Source organism: Trachypithecus francoisi, unplaced genomic scaffold (assembly GCF_009764315.1).
Source record: "Trachypithecus francoisi isolate TF-2019V2 unplaced genomic scaffold, Tfra_2.0 Lachesis_group1, whole genome shotgun sequence".
NCBI classification, from domain to species: Eukaryota; Metazoa; Chordata; class Mammalia; order Primates; family Cercopithecidae; genus Trachypithecus; species Trachypithecus francoisi.
The window spans coordinates 81,301,389-81,318,335 of NW_022681454.1; the positions used below are offsets into that span (position 1 = coordinate 81,301,389).

Sequence of the window (16,947 nt, forward strand, 5' to 3'; positions counted from 1 at the left end):
AGGAATAGCAAAATAACCTCTGGTGAGGGGTGAAGGGTAAGAGGGAAGGGCAATTGAAGAGGAGAAACAGAAGGTACCAAGGCATATCAGGGGAAAGTGTGTACAGGGTCCAGAGACCAAGTTTGAAAGACTTGACTGGCCACATTAAGGGTCTTGGGCTTCATTCCATGATCAAAATGTTTAAGGATGCAACAGAGGAAGGTGGGTATGACATGCTCATATTTCCTTTGCATGTTACAAAAATCTCTCTGGCAAAAGCAGACCAGATAGAGTTTGGGTTACAGAGTGAGTCTGGTGGGGAGGTAGATGGATATAACCATCTAGCTGAGAGATGCTGGAGGCTGTAGACATATCAAGGGTCTCCCAAAGGTCTTTCCCAGCCCCAAATTACACCTGTGCCAGTAAAGTTCCCGCTGATTTCAGCATTACCTAAGAAGGTCAGGGAGTTTCAAAATGAGTAAGAGGTATGAGAGGGATGATCCTGAGTTTGGGTTTGAACAAGTGAGGGGGCCTGCAGGACCTTCAGATGGAATGTCCAGTAGTATACCTAATAATTACTGATCTAATTACCTACTCTATACCAGCCAGACCGTGTGCTAAGAGCTTTATATACGTGGCTCCATTTAATCCTCAGAACAATCCTACAAATGGGATGCCATCATCATCCAAAATTCATCACTAAGGAAAAACAAATTAAGTAATTTGAAGAGACAATAGTGTGGACCCATTCCTGCAGCCTCCAGCACTGCAGCTGAGCTCTCAACAACAATGCTTTCCCCAAAGCAGATGGAAAGTAAGTCTGGAGCTTAGAAGAGAGACAGGACTGGGAGGAGTGGCTTTGGAAGACTTCAGCAAGTGGGAGGGTGCAGAAGACACATGCACAGATGAGATTACCAGGGAGAGAAAAGAGTGAGGAGGGGGCTGAGGGCAGAGCGAGGGGCAATTTTGCTGTGTCAGAAGTGCTCTGAGTAAGAAGAGCCAGTGGATAAAAAACAAAACAAGAGCAGTCAGAAATGAGAGGACACCCAGGAAGCAAGATGAAGAAGAATAAGGAGGCCGAAGAAGGAGATGGTTTCAAGAAGCAGAAGGGCATGGTTTATTCATGCATTTATACTCTCAAGAAATTTTATGGAGAGGCCACTATGCACTGGATGCTAGGGACACAATGTCTCCTGCCCTGGAGGAATTGATAGTCTAAGATAAACATGAAAATAAATGCAAAAACACATGCTACTTACTATAAGAAAATTGGTCCAGATTTCAGAGGTAAAACTCAAAAGAGAAGCTGGTAAGGGCCATGAAGTTTCAGGAAAGCCTTTGCTTGAGGAGCTTTGTGGGCTCCCACTCCTAGAAATGGATTTAATTGCTTTCGTGTGGGACCTGGTCTTTGGAAATATAAAAGCTTTCTGGATAATTCCTATGTGCAATGAAGACTGATAACCACGGCATTAGTGGGTAACAAAATCAATTTAGTGAGTCTCAAACAGCAAATAATACTAAAAAGAAAACAGAAAAACACACCATAATGAGTAAAGGTAAGAATTATTAGTGGAACTTGAGTTTATATGTACAAGAGTTTATGTGTGCTATATTGTGAAGTAAAATGCATTGAGTCCTGTAGGTAAGTTTTAAAAACAATGTTCTGGGAACAATGTCTTGCCTGTGTTGAGAATCACTAGTATTGGCAATGAGAGCCATAAAAATGATGCCTCAAACAGCTGTATCAAAGTTGGATTGAAGTGGGCATGAATGAAGGCAGGGAAATGAATAAGAACTTTCCATGTTATAAGTGTAAAACTGAAATAAGTAAACTTCAAATACATTCTAATGGCTTTGTGCAGATAGGAAAGCAAGAGTTAACAGAAAAGAATAAAATATTCAGGAATATAACCACCAACATTATTAACACAAAGACATGTTCTTTTAAAGCTACTAACCCCTGTGACACAGATATGGGCTAAGAGCCTCCTTTTGTTATCATGATTGCTGTAAAAATACTGCTAGTTCTGTTAGAGGCAACATTTTCTGGACTGCATGAAGCTACTGTTAAAATAGAGATCTTAAGACTAATGTAACAGACTCTTTGCGGCAATAAGATAAAGACCTAAGGCCATGCCAGGCAAGGATTAAGTCACATACCCCTACACATAAAGAATCAACTATGTTCTAACTGTCAAAAGGTTTTTTCTTTTTATCTAGCAGCTAAGCAAGCACTGGCCTTGAGATAAACAATGTTAAAACAATTGCAACTCACTGACTACCAGACTCTGACTAACTGATCCCCTCCCCTGTTCCACAGTCCATAACTGCAACTTCGACTGGATAAGTTACTGATTTCAGTAACCTTCTGCTGATAAGAGACCATGGACAATAGGCTGATTCTGGTCGGTCCACAGAGGCTGCACACTAAGTTCCTTCATGTCCCTGCCTCCACCTTTGATGTATAGGGCCTAATTGTAATACATTTAAATGTTAAGCCTCTACCCCAAAATGATAGGATGAACGTAACATGCGTGTTTGCTTACTATGCATGTGAGCATTCCCCCTTCATGAATATTCATAGCTCCTCCTATAACCTGTTGAATATGTATACATGTGGCCAACCCATTCAGCATTAATTCCTGTCTACTTCCCAGCCTGCAGGTTGTTACCCTTTCTAAGAAATAAAGCTCTCCTAAGAAAATGAGGATGTTCCTATCTCACTCAAATATCAACAGGGGAAAAGTTTTCCAGGCAGAGAAAACAATGAGTGCAAAATGCTCTGAAGCAGAAGCATGTCTGGCATCTCTAGAACTGTGCTGTCTGAGACAGTAGCCATGAGCTACATGTGGCTATCTGAATTTAAACTGGACTTAAGTCAAATTAAAAATTATGTTCTTCAGTGTGCACTTGCCACATTTCAAGTGCCCAATAGTTACCATATTGGACAATGCAGATATAGAACCTGTCCATCATCATAGAAAGTTCTATTGGACAGCACTGCTCTAGGACGAGCAAGAAGGCTGGTACTGCTGGAGTGGGCTGAGCAAGGGAGAATGTAACAGATAAGGTTAAAGAGCTTAAAGGGGCACAATTGTGTAGGACTTTGAAGGTCATTGTAGGAGCTTTGGCTTCTTCTGACTGAAATAGGAAATTTGGAGTGTCTTGCAAAAAGAGTAACTTGATCTGACTTGACATTTAGAAGAGTCTCTTTGGGTTGTTACTTTTGTAATAATCCAGGTGAGAGATGATCAAGGATGGAGAAGGGTGGTAGCAGTGGGGTTGCTGAAAAGTGTTTAGATTCTGTATGAACTTTGAAGTTAGAACCAACAGACTATGATGGTGAAAAGGGAGTGGAGTACATAATGATGAAGACTACTTAGAAAGGAGGCCTGTAGTTGGGGCATGGGAAAGGGTAAATTCCGTTTTGAACAGATTTGACTTTGAGCATTTTGAGCATTTCAATAGCATTCACTGTTGAAAGATGTCCAATGGGCAGCTGGAGAAGTGAGAGCTCAGATGGGAACACATCCTATAGAAATAAGATTCATCAGTATACTTGTAAGAGATGAAGCAGGAGTGGAGGGGGAAGACTACAGGTGTCAACATTCCAATGTGATAAAGATGCCTGCAAACTCAAGAGAAATGATGGAACCTGGGGAGTGGCCACAAGGTATAAAAAACACTGGTAGTTGTGAGTACAGTCTCTACTGTAGAGAGATGAAGGGAACAGCTGGATGGAAATGGTTTTAATGACAGCAGAGAATGGGATGTTATCAAGACAGGAAAATGTAATAAACTAAGGCACTTCTCCTTACTTACAGGGAGTTTCTAAAGTAATTGTTTATTAGTTCCAGACAAATACTAGTGCTATTTGTAATAAACATTGTGACAAACAACATGTTTTTTAAAATTCAGAGTTCAGTTAGGCCGCTGGGCAAAAAAAAGGGGGTAAATACTGTACACATGTTAGGATTTCTTATTCTCAACCTCCTGAGACTAGGTAGTAGGTACTTTTAAAATTAGTTAGGGGGAACCCAAGTCTTTTATGATAAAGAGGTCATTTTAACTTTCCAGAATTCTTAATGGAGAAGGAATGGTCAGTGCTAGTTCTTTAAAAGGGAGCAAAGAGATTGAACAGGAAACACTAGAAAGGAAGGCTAAGGAGAAAGCTGTAGCTACTCTTTGAGCTCCCCTCCACTTCAGGAGCACTGGTTAAAGGGTGAATGGGGAAGCCTAAGGACCTCATAACAGGCAGGGTCTCAGAAACAAGCTAATCTAGGCTCAAAAAATTAAAATCTGAACAGGAAATTTACATATCATCTAGACCAATCTCCGCTATTTCACAGACGAGGTACTAAGACCCAGAGAAGTAAAATAATTTGACCCCGTCATTCAGCTAGTTCTATGCAGAGCCAAATGCAGAAACAAGGCGGGGAGGGGGCTAATTTCTGGTCCACAGTTCTTTTTGCCGACCCCTCCATTTACTATGTAAGAGGGGAAATCCCTATTTATATTAAGACGGACCGACCGAATGTAAAGCAAATTCAACACTCAAGAGTTCTGTTTGGGGGAAGGGGGGAATTATGGGGAGCCAGGGTGCGGGTAGGGATTAATGAGATTTGAAAAGTGCTCATGGGTTTGGTGACAGAATACTGGCTTCTCACAAATGCCTGGAAAAAGGCCTGAATCCGCCCTGGTGTTGGAACTGTGGCCCAGTTCCAGTTCAATTGCCAGGCCCACTAGCACGCAAGTGAAACCCGCAACGTTAACAAGTGTCCGTTTCGCTTATTTCTGGGTAAATAACTCCTGGGTGTGTGTTTATACAAATCCATTCTGATACAAACCCTGGGCAGGAGAGGGTTGTAGTAAAAAAATAATTCGGGGTTGGGGAAGGAGGAGGTGTGGATTGCGCTGGCGAGGGGGATTGGAAAGAGTGGCCAGCATGACCAGACCAGTCGCAGACCACAGGGCTTCCCTGTTGCTAGGTCGCCGGCGTCCTTAGTTACCACTGATTGGAAGCACTCTCCAATCTCTCCGCAGCCTAGTGCTGCGCTCCGCAGGCCCCGCCACCCGCGCGCCGCCTCGCGAAGCTGGGAGACAAGGGCACGTACACACAGGTCCTTCCTTCCCCAGCGATCCCGGTCGAAGGCTGAGGTCCTGGTTAGGAATCACAACCGCGGAGGCTTTGCAAAGTGGCCACCAACTCCAGCTCTAAGAAATCCCCGACGAGGGCTGTGCTGGAACCTATGGGAGGGCGAGCCCCAGGGGTTTTTCACCCAGACTCACGTTGTACTCCTTCAGCCAGGAGTCTAGCTTTTCCTGCAACGTTCGTAAAGCTTCGTTTGAGACCAGTCTTTTCAGGTTTTCCGCCATCGCTCACTATACCGCACGGCCCCACGCTGCGTGATGGAGACGTGGGGGAACCAGGCAGTGGCCTCCGCAGGACCGTGGGGTAATATGGCGGGAAGGGTGTTCTCTTGTGGGGGGCTCAGAGCGCGGCAGGTGTTTCCATCCTCCCCCTCGGGTCGGACCGGGCCGGGTTCGGGAAGCCGGGGGGGAGGTGCCCTGGGCCGCAGCCACCGCCCCTCATCCGCCGCCCGGCGCGGTCTCCTGACTCCCCAGCAGCCGCCTGAGCCCGGCCATAAATACCCTGGCGATTATTAAACAAACCTTGACGTGGACGCGTTGGCTGCCAGGGACGCGCGCGGCCTGCGTCGTGGCAACGCCAGCGCCGCCCCGCCCTGGGTGACAGCCGCGCGCCCCCGGGGTGGACTGAGACGCGCCGTCGCGCGGGCTGGAGGGCAGCTGGGTGCCTAGAGCATTCCTCCCCATTCGGGGGTTCTGGGTGCCCACGCGTGTCCAGAAAAGCAGCAGTTAAGTCGTCATAGAAATTTGGGGCAAGGCTGTCTCAGGAGATCAACTCTTTGGCCCCTTTATTCTTTCTCCTTTCATTCCTTTAATTATTCCTTTGTAGCGCCTTGGGTTTACCTGTATGAAACTTGTAACTAAAATTTCAGTACTTCCTACTTCTAGCTTTTGCTTTGTTCCTTGACCCACTGGGTGGGTACCCAAGTCAATAGAGTTTAGGTCCAGGATGTTCACAAATTAAAGTTAATCCCTCAGGTTTGGATAAGATTTGCCAGTGTATATTTATTATTTACAGTGTATTATTTTTTTTTTTAAGAGTCATTGAGCACTCTAAAGCTTCATTTAATGCCGAATTCTCTAACTGGGACTTTCTTGACCTAGTTTGGCACTATTTCAAAAGTGTGTATTCTGCTACAGAAATGGGTTCAACCACTTAGGAAACCATTTCGACCATCTTTAAGCGCTTTCGAAGCAAGCTCTTTTATATACCATCAAAAAATTTGCTGATTGTAAACCATTCCTATCCATTCTTTAAAACAGCGGTGGGGAGCAGAGCCTATGCTGGTTAGCTAGCTAGTTTAACTTAGTTTCATCTCTGTAGGTATTTGAAAATCAGTGAACACTGCATATATTCAAGTATTGTAAAATCAAGAATTTTCACCACCTCTTGTTTTGTATTTCTCTTGATTACAGTGGCTTTACTATCTGCTAATGAAAATGAAAGGCTCAGTTTTGGAGCCTGTGTTCCTACTATTTTCTGTAGACCATAAAATAAGGACTATAAGGGTATAACATGTTATTTGATCGGAGTAGAATAATAATTTCTAATGTTAAAAATACCCCTCAACAAAACAACTAAATATTCATTAAACAACTTCATATATGTATATAACATACATATACACATATATGTATATAATGAATTGAGAAAAGCCTCAAATTTCTCAATTTGGACCTAATAATTACATATTTCAATAGGCATTTGGAATCTTTGAACAGTCCCATTTACTTATTCATAAAAAAATCATAATTGAAACATTTATGTCAGATAAATTAGCCGTAAAGTACTTTTCTTTGCTGTGAGCACCTTAATTTGCCTGTAATCCTTGGTTTCATCATCTGTAAAAGGAAAATAATTCTTTCATAGGATTATTATGAAACTTAGTAAGATAATTCATGTAAAGTATTTAGTACAATGCTGGGCCTATGCTATAGCAATTCCTGTAGTAATTGCTGTTTATTAAATATAAACTAATACCGACCTATGTTCACTATTATTAGGAATGTAGATTAGTATTCGTTTATATTTAATAAAGAAAACTAGTTGTAAACAATCTAAACCTCCAACAATAGGGCAATGGTTGAGCACATCATTCAATGAAATGTTGCACAATAAAAATCTTGTTATTGTAGAATATATACTATCTAGAAATTTTCACTATAATGAAAAAGGCAGAACACTAAATTGTATATACTGTGTTAAACTGCACAATGTGAACCCAAGGTACAATTGTGGGTTATTTTTATTGCTCTTTTATATTTTTCTGATTTTTTTCAAGCTTCTGCCATGAACATGAATTGTTTCTATGATAGCTTATTCAGAAAAAATTTACACAAAACAGTTACTAATATGGTTTGGCTGAGTCCTTGTCAAAATCTCATCTTGGATTCCTACGTGTTGTAGGAGGGGTCCAGTGAGAGGTTATTGAATCATGGAGTCAGGTCTTTCCTGTACTGTTCTCGTGATAGTAAGTCTCACAAGATCTGGTGGTTTCGAAAAAGGGAATGTTCCCTGCACAAGCTAGCTGCCACCTATATAAGATGTGACTTGCTCCTCCTTGCCTCCCACCGTGATTGTGAGGCCTCCCTAGCTAGGTGGAACTGTAAGTACCTTAAACCTCTTTCTTTTGTAAATTGCCCAGTCTCGTGCATGTCTTTATCAGCAGCATGTAAACCAACTAATACAGTAAATTCTTATGGGGAGTTGGACTCCACTGAAAACATACCCAAAAATGTGGACGCACTTTTGGAACTGAGTAACAGGCAGAGGTTGGAACAGTTTGGAGGACTCCGAAGAAGACAGAAAAATGTGGGAAAGTTTGGAACTCCCTAGAGTCTTGTCAAATGGCTTTGACCAAAATGCTGATAATGATATGGACAATGAAATCCAGGCTGAGGTGGGTGGAGATGAGGAACTTGTTGGGAACTGGAGCAAAAGTTACTCTTTTTATGTTTTAGCAAAGAGACTGGCAGCATTTTGCCCCGATCTAGAGATTTGTGGAACTTTGAACTTGAGGGAGATAATTTAGGGTATCTGGCAGAAGAAATTTCTAAGTCAGCAAAGCATTCAAGAGGTGACCTGGGTACTGTTAAAGGCATTCCGTTTTGTAAGGGAAGCAGAGCATAAAAGTTCAGAAAATTTGCAGCCTGACAACACAATAGAAAAGAAAATCCCATTTTCACAGGAGACATTCAAGCGGGCTACAGAAATTTGCATAAGTAACAAGGAGCCAAATGTTAACCCCCAAGACAGTGGGGAAAATATCTCCAGGGTATGTCTCCATTGCAGCCTAGGGACTTGATGCCCTGAATCCTAGCCACTCCAGCCATGGCTGAAAGGGGCCAATGTAGAGCTCTGGCCATGGCTTCAGAGAGTACAAGCCTCAAGCCTTCAGAGCTTTCATGTGGTATTGAGTCTGTGAGTGCACAGAAGTCAAGGGTTGAGGTTTGGGAACCTCTGCCTAGATTTCAGAAGATGTATGGAAACACCTGGACGCCCAGGCAAAAGTTTGCTGCAGGAGTGGGGCCCTCATGGAGAACCTCTGCTAAGGCAGTGCAGAAGGTTAATGTGGGGGTGAACCCCCACAAAGAGTCCCTACTGGGGCACTGCCTAGTGGAGCTGTGAGAAGCCTCCGTCCTCCAGACCCTAGAATGGTATATCCACTGAAAGCTTGTACTGTGTGCCTGGAAAAGCCACAGACACTCAACATTGGCCTGTAAAGGCAGCCCGGAAGGAGGTTGTATCCTACAAAGCCATAGGGGCAGAGCTGCCCAAGACCGTGGGAACCCACCTCTTGCATCAGCATTACCTGGATGTGAGACATGGGGTCAAAGGAGATCATTTTGGAGCTTTAAGATTTGACTGGCAGGATGCAGTGGCTCACACCTGTAATCCAGCACTTTGGGAGGCTGAGGCAGGCGGGTTACCTGAGGTCAGGAGTTTGAAACCACCCTGGCCAACATGGCAAAACCCCGTCTCTACTAAAAATACAAAAATTAGCTGAGTGTGGTGGCGGGTGCCTGTAATCCCAGCTACTTGGGAGGCTGAGGCAGGAGAATCACTTGAACCCGGGAGATGGAGGTTGCAGTGAGCCGAGATCACACCACCACATTCCAGCCTGGGCAACAGAGCAAGACTCTGTCTCAAAAAGAAAAAAAAAAAATTTTAATTTAAAAAATAAAAAATATTTGACTATCCCACTGGATTTCAGACTTGCATGGAGCCTGTAGCCCCCTTTTTTTTGGCCAATTTCTTCCATTTAGAATGCCTGTATTTACCCAATGCCTGTACCCCCTTTGTATCTAGTAAGTAAATAACTTGCTTTTGATTTTATTTTTTATTTTTATTTTTTATTATACTTTAAGTTCTAGGGTACATGTGCACAACGTGTAACTTGCTTTTGATTTTAAAGGCTCATAGGTGGAAGTGACTTGCCTTCTCTAGTCCTTCTTTGGACTGTGGACTTTTGAGTTAATGCTGAAATGAGTTAAGACTTTGGGGGACTGTTGGGAAGGCATGATTGCTTTTGAAATTGAGAACATGAGATTTAGGAGAGGTCAGGGGCGGAATGAAATGGTTTGGCTGTGTCCCTGCCCAAATCTCATCTTGAATTTCCATGTGTGTGGGACGGACCCAGTGGGAGGTAATTGAACCATGGATGCAGGTCTTTCCCATGCTGTTCTCATGATAGTGAATCAGTCTCCTAAGATCGGGTGGTTTTTAAAAAAGGGGAATTTTCCTGCACAAGCTCTCTCTGCCTGCTGCCATCCATGTAAGATGTGACTTGCTCCTCTTTGCCTTCTGCCAGGATTGCGGGGTCTCCCCAGCCATGTGGAACTATAAGTCCATTAAACCTCTTTCTTTTTAAAATTGCCTAGTCTTGGATATATCTTTATCAGCAGCATGAAAATGGACTAATATAGTTACCCCAAAATTTTACCACCCTCAGAAAGAAAAATGCCAGCTAAAATATCAATATTTAAGCAGCTCCCTCAAAACAGAACACGCTTTGACTAAATGTCTGTATTGCTCATTTAATAATTAGACTTACAGTGTCTTAAGATAGAATGGATCTTTGAAATCACCTTAGCATATGCTCCCTGATATTTATCTCTACATATGCCCCAGCTTCACAATTAGATTCAAGACCTTTAAGGCTTGCAGTCATTTCATGTACATCCTGGCTTCACTAGAATTCAAGAGATGTGTTGTGTATAGCAGGAACTTGTCTTTATGATAAGAAGCATTGGTCTTCCTCCTGATGATCAAAATACAGGAAATGTTTCACATGTTTATTCGTTATTTACCCTCCCTACCCCAGTACTTCCAAAAAAGTGTCTGAGATGGCTGATAGCAAGACACTTGAAAATACTGTCAGATTAGTAATATTTTTTAGAGGAAAAAGCAAATATGCCCAAAATGTATGCCCATGTACTAAGAGCCACATTTCATATTTCTTTCCGGGCTTAGTGGAAGGCAAAGCAGAAAGGAAAATGAGTTTTATGATAATGATTGATGTTTAAAGTATACAGACGAGCTCTTTCAATGAAAACACATTTTCTTGGTACCAATCTAAAATGTGTTTGCTCATTTCCAAAGAGTATTGGACAACCTAGATGAAAGATATCTTAATAAACCTTTTTAAAAAAATATAGAAAAAATCTTGATATTATTGTTTTGTGAAACCATCTTTGATCAATGCTGAAGGAGTAATGCTAGAACAGCTCATCAAAGAGCAGGCCTAGTAATTGACACCCCATTTTTAGTTCTCAGGTGATGTTATTTGATACAAGCTTAGAATTTGCATACCTGTTGGAATAAGTGGATGTTTTCATAAGTGCCCTTAATGATGGTCCCCTCTGCAGAGCTTTTGATGGGTGCTAAATAGCAATCAATTTAAGACAGAGCAAAAGCCTGGAGTGCAAATAGTTTATATTTCTGATTAAAGAGTCCATGTGTTTTAAATTATAAGCATGTAGTCAATATGGCTGAGATTCTATTTTAAAAGTTGATAAGCCTTGGCCGGGAGTGGTGGCTCATGCCTGTAACTTTGGGAGGACAAGGCAGGCAGATTACTTGAGGCCAGGAGTTTGAAACCAGCCTGGCCAACGTGGCAAAACCCTGTCTCTACTAAAAAGGTAAAAATTAGGTGGTGCACATCTGTAGTCCCAGCTACTCGGGAGGCTGAGGCATGAGAATCACTTGAACCCAGGAGGCAGCGGTTGTAGTAAGCCAAGATGGCACCATTGCACTCTGGCCTGGGTGACAGAGCGAGACTTTGTCTCAAATAAATAAATAAATAAATAAATAAATAAATAAATAAATGCTGATAAGTCTCCTTTTTTTCACATATGACAGAAAATACCAGATAAGTAATGATTCTCTTTGGGGAATATTTTGATGCTCAAATTTTGTCCCAATTTGATTATTTTAGGACATTACTAATTAAGCAATTTTAGGAGAAGTTGAAAGAACAGCAAACTCAAAACATGAACACTGTTGCTTTATCTCACACTCTGCCAATTAGTGAATTCTTATGACTTTATATAAATCTTTAATCACTCAGAGACATTTTTTTCATCTATAAAATGAGTAATATGGACTAGATTAGCTGCAAGATGCCCTGCAGTTCTAATAGTCTTTAATACTGTTTTGCCATACTGATTAGGTTCATGATTGAGCAAATCTTGCTCTTTGTTTCAATTTTTGGTTGACAGTTCACTTTAGGTCAAGCGTTGATTTTGAGCGCATTAGACAATCACCAAAAGTTGGGCACCCTTTTTTAGTAAAATTTATTCTGCAAGCTTGCTGGAATAACTACTATTTCTAACCTCCAGTTAATAAACAAGGAATTTCTCTATAGTTGCATTTTTAATAAATTTAAACCCAGCTTAAACTGATAAACTTTTCCTAATTACCTCAAACTCTCAGAGCTCATCACTTTCTCCTTTATGCTTTGTCTCTTTAACTTTTGGACATGTTAATATTCTTGTAATTATCATGCTATATTATATTTATTTGCTTCCTATCTAAGCTTTTGAGCTTCATGAAGAAAAGGAGAGAGGCTTATTTAGCTTTATATCCTCAGCACAGCAACTGGCACATAAGAAAGAAGAAACAAGTTGGGGGCCAGGAGGAGGAAAGGAGGAAGGAAAAGGAAACGGAATGGAAAGGAAAGGATGCGATTGGCTGCTTTGTATCTGATGTCATAATCCACTGAGATAGAAGGCAATTTTAACAGCCAATTGGTGTTTCTTACGGTGTGATAATTCTACTATCTAGCCAGGAGTGATTTGTTCTAGAAAGGGTAACGTGTTGAGTATCTAGATGGAACAGGGTTTTTTGTTTGTTTGTTTGTTTGTTTTTGAGACAGAGTTTCACTCTTGTTGCCCAGGCTGGGGTGCAATGGCATCATCTTGGCTCACTTCAACCTCCACCTTCTGGGTTCATGCGATTCTCCTGCCTCAGCCTCCCGAGTAGCTGGGATTACAGGCATGCACCACCACGCCCGGCTAACTACATTTTTAGTAGAAATGGGGTTTCTCCATGTTGGTCAGGCTGGTCTCAAACTCATGACCTCAGGTGATCGGCCCACCTCAGCCTCCCAAAGTGCTGGGATTACAGGCATAAGCCACCATGCCCAGCCTTGGAATAGATTTTAATTTTGTCTACCCTGGATTTTTACCTACATCAGTCAGCTCAAAAGATTTTTAACTGGGTATTTTAAGAAGCCAACAAAAGATGAGCTGAATCCACTGCCTGAACTGAGCTGAAGTGAGAGTTATGTATATTTAGTTCACACTACACCAAACATAAATATATGCAATAAATTACAGGGGATTATATTATGCAGTAGGATTTTCATCTTAATTTCTAGTCTTCCTAAGGACAGTTGCTAACCCTTAGCCAAGGACTGATAAGAAAAACCTATGTTTGGCTTGGATGCTCTTTTAAGCACTCCTCATCCTTTCCTGGCTGAGTCACGGTATTCTTGTCCTTCTGCTGTCTGTGTTTGGATCTTGTGTCTTTGGATCAGGGCCTGTATTACTATTTGAAGAAAATCTTTTAGTCTTTGTTGACCCACTTGCATAAAGTTGCCTTTAAATGCAATGTTTATCCAAGGTAATGCTTAGGCTCTTCGTGCTCAGAGGCACTTTGTTCTTGTAGGTAGCAAAACACTTAATTGTCCACTAAGTGTTTTCTAACCTGAGTGCTCTGTGTTCTCCTTTCAGGAGTTCTGTTTTGTCCTTTTCTCTGACACATTAAGGGAAAGGAAAATATTTTGTAAAAAACACCCCTTGGAGAACAAATGAATTTATTGGGAACCGAGCGGGAGGCAGGTTACCCCTCTGACAGAAGCAAGAATGCTGTTTCCTGTGTCATACCAAGCACTACCCACTCAGAGCAGCAGTTCAGAATTTTTTTGTACAATTATTTCATGTGCACTATTGATTAAACTATAAAAACAAGAGGAAATTTTAAATATATCACAAGTATAATCACCTTAGCACCTAAATAAACTATAGTACATTTGCAACAAATACAGATTAGACGGAGAAAAAACCCAAGGTAGATGTAGTGTGATTTTAGAGAGCTGCAAAGTACTTTTCCTATCGCAACCCAAGTTTACATCACAGGTTTTTAAGAAAAGAAGGCGTCCTCACCCTCCATCTTTTCAGCTCTGCTAGCTAAATGCAATGGCAAGGTCATGGTTCTGTGAAAATCCCCAGAGGAGGAGCTCAGGACACATTAAACTATTGCAGAGACACGGTGGGTATGGTCTACCTTGCAAGATGTCCTTAAGCACATCGGGAGAGGGATATGGGATAGCATGAGACAGTCCCTAGGATGAGTAATGTTAAAATAGATCCTTTTCAGCATTTTTAATAAACATTTACTGGATTTCTAGTGTGACACAACCATCTGCCTTAAGCATGGGTAGAATTAAGCTCAGTCTCTGCTCCCTAGGATCTCATAATCTATTCAAGAGAGAGAAAAGCAACCATAGTTCAATGTGATCGGTTAGAGTAGATAAACGTTCTGCGGAAACAATGATTCCTCCTTTGCCTCGTTTCCCATCTTCTGAAAAAGGATCAGGGAAAGTCATAGAAAGGTGATGTTTAGATACTGTTTTGGAAAGATGGAGAGACGTTCACCAAGAAGAGAAGAGCAAATTGAAACAGGAGGAATCATAGCAAAGGGGCATGAAATTGAATGGAGGGGCAGAAAATGACAAATAGTAGTCCAATGTAACTACAGAGTAGTCAGGGAATCAGAGACAAGACTGCAAAGATAGTCCTGGTTTCAACTATGATGAGTCTTATATATCAGGCTAAAGGAATTGATCTTTATTTCATAGGTAGTGGGGAGGCAGCAAAGGGCTGTAAACAGAAAAACTGTATGATTGGGTCTCTTCTATATCACATTGGAGGTCACAGAGGTTAAGTATGGAAGGGGCAGAACTGGACCCAGAAAGAGCACATAGAAGACAAAGAGATGAGAGTTAGTCTAGTGGCCTTCTCTGGGGTACGGTATGGTGAGTATTAGATACCAATGTCAGAAATACTTAGATGCTAGTAATATTTTTTACCCAATAGAAAAAATTAATTTAGTATTCATCAGAGTTATTAAGTATGTATTATGTACTTGGTTCTTAATGTGTTCAGGACTTAGAGCAACATGGAAAACAATAACACATTGCCTCTGCTTTGTAAGGAACTCAGTCTAATCAGAAGCAAACTGTATATCATGAAAAGTAAAGTAATGAGATACTGCATTAAGTATTAAATGGGGTGTTACAGCAAATTAGTGAAAAGTTAAAAGGAAAGAGCAATAAGGACAGGCTGTGATTGTCAGGAGGAGATAGGACTGAGGTTCGCCTGAAAAATGGGAAGAATCTGGAGAGGCATGAATTCACAGATAAGTAAAACAGATGGACAAATACATAAATTTCAGTATAGTGTGATGTGAAAATAGCAGCATGCTTGGGGATCACAGAGAGGGGCACACAAATCAGAAATGTATGATTGGGAGATGGTTTAAGAAAGGCTTTTCAGAAGAGATACCCCTTGATCTGAGTTTTAGTGGACAAGTAGAGAACAGCTAGATTAAAAGGAGAAAGAGCCACATAAGCAAAGGAACAGAGCCATTAAGAACTTGACGAACTCAGGCAACTAGATGGGGGCTGCAAATATTGCACATGGATAAAGGGATAGATTACTTTATCTCTGATTCCCTGACTCCTCTGTAGTTGGATGTATTTGTGGCACGGGCAGGAAACAAGGCTAAAAAGGGGCAGAAGGACCAAAAGGTTCTAAACTTTTGGTGAAGGGCCTTACATTTTATTTGGAGTATGATAAGCTTGAGGGTGAGGAGTGACATGATCAGATTTGTATTTTAGAAAGATCATTCTAGAAATAGTGTAGAACTACTTTGAGGTGTCTGACTAGATGGTGATATCATTCACTAAGGGAACATAGGGGGACCAGACTGGGAAGAAAGATTTTGAGTTCTTGGGCTTGAAGTGTATATTTGTAACACACAAACTTGGTGGCTTTAAACAACAGATATTTGTTGTCTTACAGTTCTGGAGGTTAGAAGTAAGAAATCAGAGCCTCCTGGAGGCTCTAAGGGTATATCTGCTCCATCCTTCTTTCTTAGCTTCTGGTAGCAGTTGGCAATTATTGGTATTCCTTGCCTAGTACAGTGATCACTCCAATCTTTGCTTCTATGTTCATATCACCTTTGTGTATGTTGCCATCCTGTCCTCTTATAAGAAAGGGCTCATCCTAAATTCACAGTGATCTCAAGATCCTTAATAACATCTGACTTAGTCCATTTGGGCTGCTATAACAGAATATGGACTAGGTGGCTTATAAACAATGGAGCTTTATTTCTCACAGTTTTGGAGGTTGGGACATCCAAGATCAACATGCTTAGAGATTTAGTGTCTGGTGAAGGCCTGTTTCCTGATTCATAGATGTCACTGTGTCCTCACATGGTGGAAGGAACAAACCCATTCTCTTGAATCTATTTTATAAAGGCACTAATCCCATTCATGAGAACATAGCTAATCACCTATCACTTCCTTCTATAATGTGAATGTGTCCCCAAAAAATCATGTTTGGAAGTTTAATCTCCAATGCAACAGCATTGGGAGATGTTGCCTTCTGGGAAGTGTTCAGGTCATGGGGGCTTGGCCCTCATGAATAGATTAATGCCATTACAAAAGGGCTTGATGGAGTTTTGTCTTTTTTCACCCATTATCTCCCTTCTGCCATGTGAGGACATGGCATTCCTCCCCTCAGGATGACAAGGTGTTCAAGGTAACATCCTGGAAACAGAGACCAGATCCTTGTCAGACAACTGAACCTGCTTGTACTTCTCAGCCTCCAGAACTGTGAGAAAATAAATTTTTGTGCTTTATAAATTACTCATTCTCAGATAGTCTGTTATAGAAGCACAAAATGAACTAAGTCAGCTTCTAAAGGTCCTACCTCCTAATATCATCACATTGGGGGCTAAGATTTCAACATATGAAATATTCAGGGGAGACACAAACATTCATTCTATAACAATCTGCAAAGACTCTATTTCAAAGTAACACCACATTCACAGATACTGGAGGTTAGGAATTGGATATGTCTTTTTGCAGGGCACTATTCAAACCACTGAAAAGTGAACAAAGGTATAAGTGTCTTCATAATCTGACTCATACTCCAGCCCTGGGGAGCTCTGTTTTGTGCTTCCAAATGCTAATATCATGCAAAAGGCAAAAAAAGCACAAAATTACAGGCCGTGATGTATGGCAGAAAGAG

The 16,947-nt window shown here is 41.4% G+C and overlaps 1 protein-coding gene across 4 annotated transcripts in view; it reads right to left on the minus strand.

Moving 5' to 3' along the window:
- Positions 1-5,724, minus strand: part of SPATA18 (spermatogenesis associated 18) — a 44,169-nt gene extending 38,445 nt beyond the window's left edge. For all 4 annotated transcript variants that reach the window (XR_004438019.1, XR_004438020.1, XR_004438021.1 and 1 more), the window contains exon 1: positions 5,269-5,724. Coding sequence is in view for 1 of the 4 variants with exons in the window: in XM_033214701.1 (XP_033070592.1) it covers positions 5,269-5,355 (87 nt within the window). In the remaining 3 variants the exon portion in view is untranslated. The remainder of the gene's footprint in view (positions 1-5,268) is intronic.
- Positions 5,725-16,947: the final 11,223 nt, after the last annotated feature.